The 16,642-nt window shown below is 40.5% G+C and overlaps 1 protein-coding gene across 5 annotated transcripts in view; it reads right to left on the minus strand.

Annotated features, from left to right (window-relative positions):
* Nucleotides 1-605: 605 nt before the first annotated feature.
* The window catches only part of Hspbap1 (HSPB1 associated protein 1), a 51,580-nt gene continuing 35,543 nt past the window's right edge, over nt 606-16,642 (minus strand). For 3 of the 5 annotated variants that reach the window (XM_020183413.2, XM_074073284.1, XM_020183411.2), the window contains 5 exons: nt 15,332-15,468; nt 10,331-10,502; nt 7,672-7,755; nt 1,758-1,868; nt 606-1,630 (listed from right to left, as the gene is read on the minus strand). In XM_020183413.2, the coding sequence (XP_020039002.1) occupies nt 1,097-1,630; nt 1,758-1,868; nt 7,672-7,755; nt 10,331-10,502; nt 15,332-15,468 (1,038 nt within the window). In that variant the 3' untranslated portion in view covers nt 606-1,096. The remainder of the gene's footprint in view (nt 1,631-1,757; nt 1,869-7,671; nt 7,756-10,330; nt 10,503-15,331; nt 15,469-16,642) is intronic. The other 2 variants (XM_020183412.2, XM_074073285.1) reach the window with 2 other exon arrangements.

Below are 16,642 nucleotides of genomic sequence, written 5' to 3' on the forward strand. Positions count from 1 at the left end.
ATATTCCTTTTTCTGATTTTAAAACATTTTGGGGAATCCCTGAAAGTTTCATGGGTCCTAGCCATTGTGCCTACTGAACTAAATGGGTATGGCAACTCTGCTGACTGCCACGTTGACACTGTGACATTAGGCGCCTGGTTGAGCTTGTATTCTTTAATGCCTTTGACCTCTGGAGGGTCAATGCATTCATTTACCACTTAAACATGCTCACTGGTGAGATGCAGGATGAAATAGGAACCAGCTGAGGTGGTGACCAACAGCCTCCCCTTCACTGTCTTGTTCTCACACTAACCACCCCTTGTTGGAGCAGACAGCCAGGACCTCCTGCAGCCTTCATTGTCACTTCTATTTCTACAAAATCAGTGAAGGACTGTTTTCCGGGTGGTTTGGACCAACCCAGTTCTTAGGAATAACTGTAGATGTGCTCAGAATACAAAATCCTGTGGTGAGGGGTGGAGGGACTTACCCAACCTGCCAGTGCTCTGTTCTAGTCCTCTCTTTATGTGAAGGGACAGTGAATATTTTTGGCATTCTAGGCCTTACAGTCTGTGTGACTATTCGACTCTGGCACTAAAGCTACCATAGGCAGTATGAAATGAATAGTATAAACTTCAATAAACTTTATTTACAAAAACAAGAAGCAGATTGGTCCCAGGTTGAAGCTGATGGAGATTGCTTTCTGCTGGGAACACTTGGAGTTTGCAGTTAAGACAGGCTAAAGGAAGACAGGCTAAAGGAAGAAAGGCAAAGGAATTGAGAGAAAAGAAGACCTACAAATAAAAGGAGCCAATGTGCCTGGAAAAGGTAGCTATAGACTAAATTTTAATTAGGTAAAAGTCTATACCGTTATGAACATGTGTAAACTGACCTTTTGCTGTTTCATGTTTTCTTTTAAAATTGTACTATTTAGAGCCAGGCTTAGTGATGCATACTTGTAATCCCAGTACTCAGAAGCCTAAGGCAGGAGGACCATGAGTCCAAAGTTAGCCTGGGTTAAATGGCAAGACCCTTCTGAAAACAGTAAAATACAAAAAAAAACAAAAACAAAACATAGTATTTTCTTCAATATCATTTAAGAAGTCATCTTCTATTAGAATCACAAGCTTTTTCCTTGTATCAAAAGTTGTGCCACCATTCTGGTTACTTGTGGATTCACCATGCAGTCCAGCAAGTCATCTGTAGAAACAAATGCCTGAGGAGGGACTGTAGTACTCTTTGAAGCAGTCTGTTGCACCATTGCCTTTTCACTTTTACTTGTCATTTGTCGTCCCCTGGCATAGTACAATTTTGTGAAGTGTTCTCCATCTTTGTGAACAAATTCTTTGCCATTACTTTCAAATATGCCTCTTCTTTCTGAATGGGGTCCTTCAGATGTTGGTGTTATAAGGATCAGATCAGGGCCAAAGGAACTTGTTGCCTCTTGTTTTATGGTTCCCATGGCTAAGTTCTGGTGAAGTGTTTGTTCCACTGCCATGTGGCTGCTCACATTTAACTGTTCCTTTTTCATGTTCTCCCCACTTTCATTCAGCCCTTGAATTTCTACTACTTTGGATGTTCTATAATGATCAAAAAAGGCAGCTACAGCTCTATTTAAGTAGTGACAATTAACTTCATGGGATGTTTCCTCAACCTAAGGAAAAAGAAAACCCTTTCAGAATGGTTGCATACATTTAGTTAAAGTGGAACACAAATGATCTATTCAGAGTTGGTTTACTACAGGAAACCAATAGCCATGATGAAATTGAGAGCCAGCCTACCTCAGTGGGATTTAACCAAGCTCTAGTATTCTGTGGATCCTCTGCAGTTTTCAGTGCACACACAAGCATTCGGGTGATTGCTTCTTCCACCCGGGCTAGGTGGTCCTCTTCCTATGTTGAGATTAAAAACAAAACAAAACAAAACATGTCTCTTTTAATTATGCATTCTGTTCTCCCATTAATTTAAGTTTTATTACAGAAGGAATGAGTCTATCATCTGCCATCTAGAACAGATGTATAATAGTTCACCAGGCAAATTTAAGTATGTATTTTGTCTATAATACACAGGCCTTAAGTGTGAACAATGTTATATTTTTCCAATGTTTTCCATTCTTTGACTTATTTAAAGTTTTCAAAAAGTATATACACAGAGGAATAATCCTCATAGAGTTTGGAAAGCAAATTATATGTAGGATGGGAGAAAAAGTAAATAGTAAACATGCCTGGCTATAAGAATGAGATGGTCTTAAGTGGGCACCGGTGGCTCACACATGTAATCCTAGCTACTTGGGAGTCTGAGATCAGAAGGATAGCGTTTTTAGGCAAGCCCAGGCAAAAAAGTTTGAGACCCATTTCAACCAAAAGCTGTGTGTAGTGGTACATGCTTGTCATCCCAAGCTACATGAGAGGCTGAGGTTGGGAAGATTGCAGTTCTAGGCCTGCCCAGGCACAAAAAGTTTGTGAGACCCCATCTCAGTGGAAAAAAACCTGGGCATGGCATGTCATTCCAGCAATGGTTTGAAATGTAAAATAGGAGGAATGTGGTCCAGGCCATCCTAGGGAAAAAGTGAGACCCTATTTCCAAAATAACCAGAGAAAAAGGGGCTGGAGATTGGTTTAAGCAATAAAGCACCTAACAAGTGCAAAGCCCAGAGTTCAAATCCCAGTACTGCAAAAAAAAAAAAGAGAGAGAGAGAGAGGTGGCCTGGCTGGGGAGTGTAGATCACTGGTATAGAGCTTGCCTACCAGGCACAAGGCCTGGGTTGGATCCCCAGTACTTGTGGGAGGTGTGGGAAAGAAAGGGTGGCTATCTATATAAACATAGCTTTCTTAAAATAGTGTAAATACACACTGTAGTATTAATGATAAATGACAAAGCCACCAACTTCTACTCATCAAAATCACAGTAAGGGGGAAAAAAAACCCAAACCAGGTGTCTGTAACATACATAATTAATAAAAGGTGAATATCCAGAATATCTAAAGAACATATAGGGGCAAGATGGCATTCAACCTATTCAACTCCATGAACAAAGGAGAGTGTATAGTACAGAGTGAGAAAGAGCATCAAGAGTCACAAAAGCTAAAAGCCAGGAAGAAACAGAAAAGTGGCACAGAGAAAAGTAGGAAATAGTCGGAAGCTCCATTTCTGGTTCCCTGGGAACAAGAGAAGCCTAAGGCACAGTGCAAGGTAAGCCAGGTGACTGTGGTGGAAACAGGCAGGCAGCCTTAGCTGCAGGAGAAGCACACAGTTCTCACAAGCCTTAAATCCAGGCCCGGGAATCCGGAGTAACAATAACTCTTCTGCATGGCAGGCTAGCATTGGAAAAGAAAGCTGTTTTGTCAATCCCTGCATCTTGGAGAGCTAGAGCCAAGTACCATTTTCACAGGGGGCTACTATTTGAGACTGAGCTACTCTGAGGCCCTGAAAACAAAGAACATTAACAACTCAGGGAGCTTGGGAACACCTTGCCACAGTGTCTGGGTAGGGGTGAACATGAGAGATAGCTGTGGAAAGAAGACAGCCTGATATGGACCCACTGAGATGTTTAAGCAGCAGAGTTTGGGCAATGAAGGGCATAGCAGTCAATAATTTTTTTCACCCTCTGTGGCAAGGTGTAAGCTCCATCACCCGAAGATCTCTGTTGGACAGAGTCTGAGCCCATGGCTGGCAGACTGATGCCAGCAGAACTGCTTCCCTGCTCCAGTTGATTTGCTACCTGGTGAGTTGAGACCTCTGAGCCCAGGTCCCAAGGATCAATTGATTTCCATAGCCTCCTCTCTCGCACAAGGTGCTTAACCACCAGGTAGAGTCTAAAACCACTAAGATACATAGACAGGATGCTATTTTCCCTGGTTCTCCACTTCCAGTTTAGAACTCAGTGCTCTGCTTCTTCCACTCTCTGATGCATTTAGGGTATGCCCTTAGGCTTGACGTTTGCTGCCTCTGGGAGTACAAACTGAGGGCTCTGTGGAGTGAGTGGGAACCTGCTTGTCCACAGGGGTCAGCAGTGACTTCTGGTATGCAAAGAAAGGAAGCCTATAAAGTGAAAACATCCTTAAAGCCAACAACTAATCCTTGACCAGCCTGGTCCTCAGTCCACAAAGAGCACAAGACTGAATGGTGGGAACTACCAGAGACTGTAGTTTGTTTTCTTCTTTCTAAGTGGTGCTGGGGATTAGGCCCAGTGTCTTGAGCATATGGGCGAATGCTTGTCTACTCAGCTATACCCCCAGTCCAGTGGTAAGAAACTGAACCTCAATCTTGCACTACCTAGTCCTGAGGACAGAATACTTCCACTGAAAGGTGATTAAAACCTCCAACCAATGACTTGGACCTAGATGTACAAATCCCAATGCAGAAACAAGAAATAGTTTTCAACAAGACAATGTGATTCCTCCAAAGGTCAATAATTCTACAATAATGGACCCTAATGATAGTAAAGTGAATGAAACTTCAAAGAACTCAAAACATGGTTATAAAAATGGTCAATGAAATTAATGAAGACAAAAATACACACCTAAATAAATTCAAAGAGAATACAAAAAAAACAATGCTTCCTAATAAGGATAATGCAGGATATGAAATAAGGATTTGATAAAGATATAGAAAAAAAGGTATGAAAAAAATTAATTCAAAATTCTGAAATCTCAGTAAGTCAAATTGAAAAAATAATTAAAAAGCCTCACCTTTCCTTGACTAGATCAAGAAGACAGAGTATCAAGGTATCAGAAGACAAGGTAGATAAATCAGAACATTCAGACAATAACAAAGACAAAAAAACCAAAAAACCCGAGAAGAAAAGAATGGAACACACAAGACTTCCGTGACACCATGTAAGTGTCCTGAACTCTGAAAGTATTAGAACTAAAAATAGGAGAAACGCTTTAAGATATAGGTATAGGCAAAGACTTTCTGAATAGGACTCCAATAGCTCAGAAAATAAGAGTAAGCATTGAAAAATGGGATTGCATCAAACTAAAAAGCTTCTATACAGCAAAGGAAACAATCACTCGAATAAAGAGACAGCCTTCAAAATGGGAGAAAATCTTTGCCAGCTATTCGTCTGACAAGGGATTAATAACCAGAATATATAAGGAGCTCAAAAGACTAAACTCAAAAAAATGCAATTAATAAATTGATAATTCTTGAAAGAAATACAAATGACCAATGAATACATGAAGACATGTTCAACATCCTTAACCTATAAAGGAAGAGCAAATCAAAGTTACATTGAGATTCCATCTCAACCCAATCAGAATGGCTGTCATAAAGAAAACAATCAACAGGTACAATACCAAGGCAAAACTCCACTGAAGAATGAACAGACACTTAAACAATGAAGGACAGGAATGTAAAACAGGTCATGTTAAAGGGAGGTACTAGTGGGAAGGGAAGGATAAAGGAGAATGAGTATGGTTGATGTATTTTCTACACATGTATGAATATGGAACATTGAAACCAATCTAAGTTTCTAAGAAGGGGAAGGGAGAATAATGGAGGAGATGAACCAAACCTGGGTACACTGTACACATATATGGAAATGTCACAGCAAAACCCCTGTACAACTATTATATACTGGAAGAAGGAAAGGAAGGGAAGGGGAGGGAGGAGAGGGGAGGAAAGGAGAGGAGAAGAAGGAGGAGGGGAGAAGGAGGGAGGAAAGAAGGAAGGAAGGAAGGAAATACTGGCAATGATGTGGGGAAACGGAACCCTTATACACTACTGGGAATGTGAATTAGTACAACCACTATGAAAATCAGTATGGAGGTTCCTCAAAACAAAAAAGAGAACTACCATATGATCTAACAATACCACTCTTAGGCATATATCCAAAGTAATGTAAGCCAGGATACAACAGAGATACCTGCACACCCATGTTTACTGCAGCATTATTCACAATAGCCAAACTATGGAAACAGCTTAGGTGCCCTTCAACTGATGAATGGAAAAAGTGGTAAATATACACAAAGGAGTAATAATTCAGTCACAAAGAAGTTAAAATTATATCATTTGTAGGGAAATGGATGGAATTGAAGATAAGCAAAGTTCAAAAAGACAAATACTGCATTTTCCCTCATATGCAGAATCTAGATCTTATATATGCACATATAACATGAGTGCAATTGTGGGACTATTTGGGGGAATGAGGATAGGGGAGAGGGAAAGAGTAATTTGTGCATTACTGAATGAATTAAACAAGGAAATCCCAGAAACAATGAGAAGCTTCAGATCCCAGATCTTGGTTTCTAAATATCATTCTCCACTAAAAGGAAACATGAGTACTGGAAGAAGTGTTTGGTCTCCAAGTCTGAAGCAGAGAAGAGAAAGTACCAGGGGATCCTGGGATGGGATCGCTTATTGTGCCAGAAAGCAAGGAGAAGGATATTAATTAACCGGGATCTATCAAAGGGGTACCAGTCAGTTTGAAGCAGTTTCTCTAAAAGTACAAGAGAGACTGAAACTCAAAATTATCTTGGCAAGCTGGAATATTTAACCAAACCACAATGATGAAAATCAATAGGGATGACTATTAAGTACTGGATGTATTTTACAGGAAGCTATTGTAATCATCGAATACAGCGGGCAACCAGAATTAAGTACAGCGTATTGGTAGGAAAAGACTTCTTACAGAAATAAATAATAAAAACCTAACAATGCAAGACTCTTCTTTGAGAAAATGTATAAGCCAAGACAGACTTCTACAACTAGTCATGAGGACCATGAACCAAGAAGCTATTTCTAGTGCAGATGATGTTGGAAAGGAGTGGCAAGGAAGAGGACCGTGCTCATCAATTAGGGCCCACTGTGTGTCCTTTAAAGATAATGGCACAAAGTTACAGAAACAACCAAGATAGCCCACTACTGACGAATGGATTAAGAAAATGTGGTATTTATACACAATGGAATTTTATGTAGCCATGAAGAATGAAATGTTATCATTTGCAGGTAAATGGATGGAACTAGAGAACATCATTCTGAGTGAAGTTAGCCTGGCCCAAAAGACCAAAAATCGTATGTTCTCCCTCACATGCAGACATTAGATCAAGGGCAAACACAACAAGGGGACTGGACTTTGATCACATGATAAAGCAAGAGCACACTTGGGAGGTATGAGGATACGTAAGACACCCAAAAAAACTAGATAGCATTTGTTGCCCTCAATGCAGAGAAACTAATGCAGATACTTTAAAGCAACAGAGGCCAATAGGAGAAGGGAACCAGGAACTAGAGAAAAGGTTAGTTCAAGAAGAATTAATTTAGAAGGTAACACACATGCACAGGAAAGCAATGCAAGTCAACTCCCTGTATAGCTATCCTTATCTCAACCAGCAAAAACCCTTGGTCCTTCCTATTATTGCTTATATTCTCTCTTCAACAAAATTAGAGATAAGGGCAAAATACTTTCTGCCTGGTAGCAAGGGGGTGGTAAGGGAGAGGGTGGGGGCAGGGGGGAGAAATGACCCAAGCATTGTATGTACATATAAATAAAAGAAAAAAAAAGATAGTGGCACATATCTGAAGCTCCTATGTCCACCTTAAACATACACCAACAGAGGGCACAATCACAGCACATTAAAACAAAATCATCCTGAAGTATTGGTTAGAGAGTTAGTCACCAGATTTTATAGATAGGTTTTGAATATCTTAAAGGCAGGGATTTTACTTTTAAAAGGATAAGAAAAAAAAGTACCAGCTCAATCCATGAGTTTATACTGATGGTGACAGGATCAATAGATTCTACATAATGCCACCAGTGTCTGGGAACAAACAGAACCTGAAAACCAAACAAAAAATAGTTAGCACAAGAACAGGACATTCCATTTTTATGGCAGAATCAGACCCTAAGTGAGGCTGCTAGGGAAAAAACAATACAAATGAATCGACAGTAATAGTGTTGAAGGAAAAGGGGAACAAGGGGAAAAAAAACCCCATAATCTCTTTTTCCTTAGATTACTTTTTTTTTTTATTAAAAAATTCACATGCCAGCTTTTCTACTCTTCTTAAACCTGAGACTTCTCTGTCCATATTTAAATTTAAATTTTAGTAAAGGCTTCAGAGATTCTAATTTTTCTTCCCTGCCACTTTAAAATAGTTGTACACATTTTGAGAAAGGGCATGGGTGAAAAATATAGGACATAACTCTGTTCTTTCAGTTTAAAATTCAGTTGATGAGAAGATAATGTCCTAAAAGGTGGTGTTATATAAGTAGTAAATCAGAGGACATTTGGTGACTGAGAACTTCACAGGTGGGAGAAGCAGGCCTGAACTAGGGAGGTCAGAGGTAACCTGAATGCAGGAAGAGTGATTTGAATCAGAACGAGGAGAGAACTTAGACAAAAAAAGGAACGAGAATATGTCAGGAAGGAGAAGTGACAGAGGCAGAGGAGGTGGGATTGCTCAGGGCTAAGTAGATTACCCTCACTACTGCAGAGGAAGAACAACTCAAGGCCAATGGAGAATGCCTAAATTAAGAATAAAGAGGGGGGATAAAGGAAAACGATGGAGGGGGTGAATTTGACGAAGATATATTGTAAGCACTTTTGTAAATGTCACAATGTATCCTCAGTACAATAACATGATAATAAAAAAGAATGTGGATTTATTCTATAGGCATTAGGAATCACTGAGAAATTCTGAGTAGGAGGATGATTAAAATAGTGACATTAAGAGACAGTCTCTAGGAAGGACCACAGATTCTCTTATGGTCCAATTATTAAATGTTAAGGTCCAAACAGGCATGTTTACTAGACAAAAACACTGGGCAAAGTCAAGGAAGATGCCATCTGTCCAGACTCCACACAAGACTACTTGGAGGGTTGAGAACAGCAAATAGAGGCTTTGGATTGAGGAAACTAGCAGCACTAATGAGACAGGACTAAGACATGGGAAGAGTATTCTGTTTAGAACTGGGCACCAAAGGGGATACTGGATTTAGTCATAAAGATGTCATTTTAGTCTTGAGTATCCCCCAATGGCCTGTAAGTTAAAAGATTGGTCCCAGTCTGTGGTGAAACTGGGAAGTTGTGAAACTTTTAACAAGTGTGGCCTAGTGGACTGAAGTTAGGTCACAAAGGGCTTGCCCTTGAAGGGGCCACTGGGACCCTAGTCCCTCCCTGTCTCTTTCTTTGCTTCACTACTCCCATGAGGTGAGCACTTTCCTAAACTACCTGCTTCTACTATTATGTACTATGCTGCCACAAGCCTAAAGTCAAAATAAATCTTTTTTTTTTTACTGAGTTGATTTCCTCAGATATTTTATCACAGTGATAGAAAGCTGACTATACAGAAGTAATGAATGTCCTTATCATAATATTCTATAACATGGATGTACTTTGAAAACACTATTCTCTCTGAAAGAACCCAGACACATAGGCTACATTGTATGACTGCACTTACGTGATATGTCTAGAATAGGCGAATATATGGAGACAGAAAATGTATTAGTGGTTATTAAGAACTGCGGGAGAGGTGTGAATGGACAGTGACTGCAAACAGGTTGGGGCAATTTGGTAAAGTCAAATTATTTGAGTTGGCAGCAACTAAGTGTGAAGGAAGCAGGAAAGACACAGTGAGAAGGGAGCAATGGAGGGAAGACAGGCAGGGGGCAGGATAACCAAGGGAATAAGGTCTCTTCAAAAGAAGACAGGCATGCTTGTACATGTCTGTAATCCTAAGACTTGGGAAGTAGAGGCAGAAGGATGCAAGTTTGAAGAAGGATTCGAGTTTGAAGCAGAATACAAGTTTGAAGCCAGATTGATCTATGTAGTTAAGACCCTATTGCAACACCTCCCCCCAAGAAAAATGACAAAGAAAACTTTTCAAATCCTAATAAACTATTAGACAGCAAGTATCAACATTAAAAAGGAAATTTTCTCCTCAGGATCATAGAACTAAGTATGCTATCTGTAGAAATGTTTCAGAAATAGTCACCCATTATTGCTCAAAAGCAAACCATTTTAATTCATTCTGCCTCAGTTGGCCCACTACCTGAATGCAGTCCAACCTGCATTTACATCTATGGATCCAATTCTGTCATAGCTGAACAGATACTGACTGTGAATAAATAATGCTCCAGTACCATACCTTGACACTTTCTCTTTAACCTCTAAAGTCTATTCTCCTCTTCACCAACAGGAGGAGCTGTGCTCCCTCCTGCCACCTCCTTTCCAGGGGCTGTAAAGCAGAGATGTAGGGCTGAGAAGCCCAAAGATGCAGAAGCTACTCTCCCAATGCCCCCACCAGCACAGAAGCACTAGGAAAGCTGAGGGGAAACACCTGGCATCAGGACTTTACAGAGTTACAGCTCTGGTGCCCACTAATAGTTCATTCACATTTTAAAGCTCCATCACCTGTCCTGGGTTCAGTGTGACTGTATGTCTTTGAGCTTTCTGGAACTGAGGAAAATGCTTTAAATCAGGATTGACAACATTGATTTTACTGAACACACTAGATTCTTCATACGGGATTCTTGTCGGATAAAGAAAAGGTGTATCTTCGGGAGGAAAGAGATGCCATCTTTTCCTAATTGGAAAAAAAAGATGTAAGTTAGTGCTCTGAACCTGAGACAAAACAGGTAAGAAGGTAGCAGCTGAATGTTCATTTTTACCCACTTACTCCTTAGAGGAACACAGGCCATCTCAGTGGTTGGCTGACCTCTCACGCAAAGCTGGAATGCCGTCTGCACACATCTGGTAAAAGGCTGCTCACAGTGCTAGTGGATATCTCATGATCCCCTGAGATAGCCCCTTTCCTTGCTAGGATTGGACCTAATTTATAAGATCATTCTTTCATATCTCAAATCAAAATCTGCCTCCTCATGTGTTTTTTGTTTCATTGGTTTTTTTTTCCCGCAAATGTATTAAGTTTATGTAAAATATCAAGTAGTTGCCAGACATGATAGCTCAATCCTATAATTCTAGCTACTCAGGAGGCAGAGATTGAAGGATTGTAGTTTAAGGTCAGACTAGGCAAAAAGTTCTCAAGCCCTCATCTCAACCAATGTCTGGGCAAGGTAATGCACACCTGTCATCCCAGCTACTCTGGGAAGCATAAATAGGAGGATTATGGTCTAGGTTGGCCCAGATATAAAGTGAGACCCTAACTCAAAAATAACCAATACAAAAAGGGCTGGCAGAGTAGCTTAAGTGGCAGAATAATACCTGCTTTGCAAGGCCCCAAGTCCAACCTCCCAGTATGGCCAAAATAAATAAATAAATTAATTAATCAATTAAACAAATCAGGTAGTCATGGACTACAGCTTAAGGGCAGAATGCTTGATTAGCACATGCAAGGCCTTGGGTTTGATCCCCAGCACCACAACAAAACAAAACAAATAAGCAAAAAACAAATCAAGTACTCACTGTACATCTAAGGAATAAAGACCATTTTAAAAAAATACAGAGTGAAAGGATTTTAACCAAGTTTATACTTTTGTTATGGTTTTTAGCAATTAGTTTCATCACATTTTACGAAAATGTGTAAATGCATTTTAACACCCACTACAATCATGAAACTAAATTTAACTGTCAATAGTTCCTCAGAGGAAACTGATTTACCTTCTATTAAAAACTCTATAGTGTGAGGAACATACTGGTAATCCCAGCACTCAGGAGGTTGAGTCAGGAGAATCCTGAGTTTGCGGCCAGTCGGGGCTACGTAACGAGGCCCCATCTCAAAGAAAAGAGGAAAAGAGAGGAGAGCAGAGGAGAATTTTAGGCTTTATATTAATAAGGTTGGTTATGTTGGCATCCAGTAATTTCTTGTAACAGTTGATGAAATCTCATTTCAACTTTGTAGGTGGATCTTCCCCAAAGAACCTCTGGATCCTGGTCACATCTAGGTCATTCTATAATGTCAAAGTGGTACAATATTGCCATGATGTTCTGGGGTATAAGATGTATCTAGGTCCAGTGCTGTGCCCAAAACCAAAATCAGCACAGAACTGAACAGTTGGCCCCTGAGGCTGCAGCATGCTAAGCATGACTGGTGGGTACTAGCACTAGAACTAGGATATGTTTCCAGGCTATCCCATTCCTGTCATATGCCTCCTGCAATGCAGCTGCATGTCTCACACATTGTTTTTATCCCAGATTCTGGAGCTACCCAGAATAACCCGTATCCTTTGAAACATTATATTCTTATTTAGAGTAAACACCTGTATTTCCACTCAGCGGACAGCCTCCAAATTTCTCCGTCTGGGCTATACATTTCTTAAATTGACATTTGTTAAGTTAGTCCATTAAGGAAGAGAAATGCACAAATAATGCCACATAACCAACATGCAGTATACTGCAATATGGGAAATTGTTTTTTGAGACAGAGTCTTGTTATGTAACCTATCCGGGCCTAAACTTGTGATCCTCCTGTCTCAGCTTCCTGAGCACTGAGATTACAGGCCTGCACCACCATGCCCAGCTCTAATATAAGAATATTTTTATTTTTTGGTGACACTGGAGTTTGAACTCAAGGTTTCATGCTTGCTAGACAGGCATTCTACCCCTTGAGCCATGTTTACAGCCCTTTCTGCTCTGGTTATTTTGGAGATAGGGTCTTACTTTTTGCTCAGGCCAGCCTGGACTGTGATCCTCCTATTTTAGCTGTTGCTGAGATGACAGGAGCATATCACATTATGCCCAGCTTTTTTTCCGGAGAGACGGAGTATCGAAAAATTTTTGTCAGAGCTAGCCCTGAACGACGTTCCTCCGGATCTAAACCTCCCACATAGCTAGGATTACAGGCGTGAGCCACTGGAATCCAGCTTAATATAGGAATTTTTAAAAGGAGAAAACTAGAAAATATTTTAGTCACTTAATTTTTGTTTTGAAAGTCGGAGGTCAGAAATCTTATTTCACAAAACTCTAAACACATCTATATGCCAATAGAGGGAGGCCATTTGAGGCAAAAGAGGAAGAAGTATGAGAAGAGACAGAGACAGCCAAGAAAACATACATGGGGGAGCAAAGGAAAAAAGAGAAATAAACCGAAGTTCTGAGAAAAGAAGCCTTAAAGCCCTCCCGTGACCCCTGGCAGAACTGTGACTGTGAGAACTGGGAAGCAGTGGCTGCTGTTTTCAAATTAAGAAGTATGTATTAAAATCTTACTTTGCTTTGGAAATTTGAAGGTTTCACAGGAATAATGAAATGCTTTGCTTTTCAGAAATTCACTTTGGAACTCTAAGGCTGCCTATCAGTTTACATAGCCATCAGCTAATAATCCTTGAAGTTCAAAAGCTTATGGCGTCATCTCAAAGTTTTGAGGTAATAAAGCTACATTCCCTTGTACTTATGGATAGTTTAGAAGCAATTTTTGGCATCTAGTACCTTTAGAAGCTAGATCTGGAAGGACTCTAAAGAGATCATCAGTCTAATTTCATTTTCAAGACAGTAGCTGAGATCAAGTTTCTTCTCATTGTTACTTGCTGGGTTCATGGTGGTGGGAAGAACCCAGAGTACTGTCCAGATCTCTCTAGATCCCGGCTCCATCCTTGTACCTAGCAGTATTTCCCAAAGGAACAGCCAGAATCATAACTATCCCATCTAATCTGCTTTACTTGGTTTCAGATATTAAAGATGTCCTACAGAAAGGTACTCAATCACCATGTCATCCTTTCTCAAAGACCTCTCATGGTTCTCTATGCTGAAACAGCAGAGAATAAGCACTATTTGGGAGTCAAGACCCTTAGGCCTTTCCTGCTCAATCCCTCTGTCCCTACTACGTAACTTACACTGGACTTTCACAGAGGTCTCTATATACCCCTGCTTTCCCAGACCCCTCTACCCCTCCCATCTTAGACATGTGAACACTTATCCATCCTTCAGAGCCCAACACACACAGCAGCATCTCTATGAAATCACCCCTGATCTTTACAACAGGAATGGTACCTATCCTACTTTTTAGTCCCAGGGCTCTGTGAATTCTTCATCTAGAGCATATACACTCTGCCTTCTATCTCCGCTGTCTATCGAACCTACCTGCACTTTAGTTGAAAACCCTTAGGGCAGGAAGGACATCTTACTCACTGACCTCTGTACCTACCATAACAGTGGGTCCTGAATGATACTCAGTGGATATTCACTAAAGCCATTTTATTATGCCAGAACTACACAAAGTCAGGAAGTATGTTCTATTAGAAAGTTATAGTAAAGCTATATTAACTTTCCATCACAGAAAGAACTCAGGTAGGTGTTTTTTTTTTTTCAGAATACTTTTCCACCTTGAATTTCTTTGATTTGTTTCCCATTTCAACAAAGGAAATGGAGAGGGGCTACTTAAAACAATGCCTGCACTTACCAAGTTTCAGATTTCAGACTCTGAACTCCATGAGGGCAGAGACCACACACCTAGTTCACTGTTGCATCCACAGGGTGCAGCAGTGTGCCTGAGACAGTCTAAGTCCTTAATACAGACTTGATGATTTCAACAGTGGGCTCTCTACATGGTTATTGCAGTTTTCAGAGCACTTTCCATGTAAGCTGTATTTATGTACATAGTGACTGTTTCTCTTGAATGTGCTCTTAATCATTTTTGTCTAAAGAGTCTAAGAAATTGCACATGGCCATTTCTGTTTCCCTCTATGCTACCCTATAAATATCCCAAAGGGCAAGAAGGGAAGACTGCACATCATTTATTAGGGGATAAGGTTGCACTTATGACATATGAGTACGTTTTCCAGCAATTCAGGAGTGAAGTACTATCGAAGTACTGCCAGAGTTAATCCTGTATCTCTTAGGGTCCACAGACAGATGGTGATTTAAAAAAGAAATGACTTATGGTAATATACTGCATTGTGTCTACTGGCAAGCACAAACAAAAATTCAGAGTTGAAAGGGACTGTAAAAAAACTACCTGGCCCAGCCCAGGCAAATAGTTTGAGAGAACCTATCTAGAAAAAACCCGTCACAGAAAAAGGACTAGTAGAATGGCTCAAGGTGTAAGGTGAGTTCAAACTCCAGTACTGCAAAAAAAAAATGACCTGGCCCAGTCTCCCTGCTAACCCCAGAGGGGCCTGAGGGACTTCTCTTGTCAATACCCACCTCTGCTCTTATTTACTGAGAGTTGAAGAAAGAGTACCCCTGCTTTTAATAAAAAGCACACACATACATACTATTATGTACTGCCTAGCTGAATTGGAAGCCCTGAAGACAATCCTGATCATGGCTAAGACACATGAAAACCATTTCAACTGTTCCCCTCATTTCACCCAGAAGGAAACAGAAGGGCAGTGAAGAGGTCTGCCCTGGTCCCAACACAGGCAGACAGGATGGGACTGAGGACTAAGGCTTAGGGTCCTGCCATCCACCCAGTACTCCTTCCTCTTCCCAGTCACAGGCGCTTGCATCCATGTGCATTACCTTCCTTGTACCTGGAATACTAAGTTGCAACCATAGGAGTCCAGATGACAGGGGGTATGGGCTCCCAAGGAGCCAATCCACAATGTACTTTCCTGTCCATTTCTTCCAGGAAACCCGAAGTCAGACCATATTACACCCTGTTTGAAATAAAGTTACAATCCATCAAGAACCAACCAGTCTTCTGCATGGCAGTATTGTGCATTTTCACTTACACATCAGTTTTTGGCATTTGGGATTATCCTACTGCAGAAAAAATGATGGAGGTTTTCAAGGGCAGTCCAAGAAAATTTTTTAACCAATAACATGTTTGAATAACCTCACGAATAGTATTCATTCAACAAATATTTACTGACTACTTAACAACATGCCAAGAACTGTTCTGGACACGTGTGATGAATCAATGAACAAAACAGACAAAAATGCTCACCACAGCTGAGTGCTGGTGGCTCATGCCTATAATCTTAGCTACTCAGGAGGCAGAGAGCTGGAGGATCGTAGTTCAAAGCCAACCCAGGCAAATAGTTCGAGAAACCGTTTGGGGAGGGTGGGAGAGAAAAAAGAAAAAGAAAAAAAAACATCACAAAAAAAGGGCTGGTGGAGTGGCTCAAGGTGTAGGCCCTGAGTTCAAACCCCAGTACCACAAAAAAAAAAAATGCCCACCCAGATGAACATCTATCTGTTGGAGACAGATAAAAAACAACACAGGTACTTACATAGATAGCTGGGGAAGAGTGTTTCAGGCAGTAGGAACAGGGAGTGCAGAGGAAATGTCGCTAAAGCTCAACTTAGGCAGCCAGAGGCCTGTTAAGCAGTGCCATTATCTTGAGCATAAGCAACTTCTTAACCTTTTGTACTTCAGTGACCACATGAATGACGATTTCTAGATTAATGGAGTCATTTAAAACTATCGATAGTAAGCCTCAGCTCACACTTACAAAACCAGTCTCCAGTTGGAGGTGTCACAATATAGTTTTTGAAATATATATCCATAGATAACTTCTGCTATACCCCTCCAACCCATGCATTTCTTAAGCGTAACAAGCTGAAAATGGAGACAGCGCATAGTGTTCTAGACTTCAACTCTCCTTTTGCCTGGCTCTGTGAACAAATCCTGCCCAAGTCAATTACTGGGAGAAAAAAAAAACGAAGCCTATACTTAGAAGTCAATAGTGTCTGTTGTAGTGCAGGAAAATAAACAGTCAGACACATATACAAATCCAGGGGATTAAAAATACTTATGAGCTAGAAAAGAAAAATATGCTAGTAAACCAGAATGAGAATACTGTTTTTTTGGGTTTTTTTTTGAGAATA

The sequence above is a fragment of the Castor canadensis genome, chromosome 5 (assembly GCF_047511655.1).
Source record: "Castor canadensis chromosome 5, mCasCan1.hap1v2, whole genome shotgun sequence".
Classification (NCBI taxonomy): Eukaryota; Metazoa; Chordata; class Mammalia; order Rodentia; family Castoridae; genus Castor; species Castor canadensis.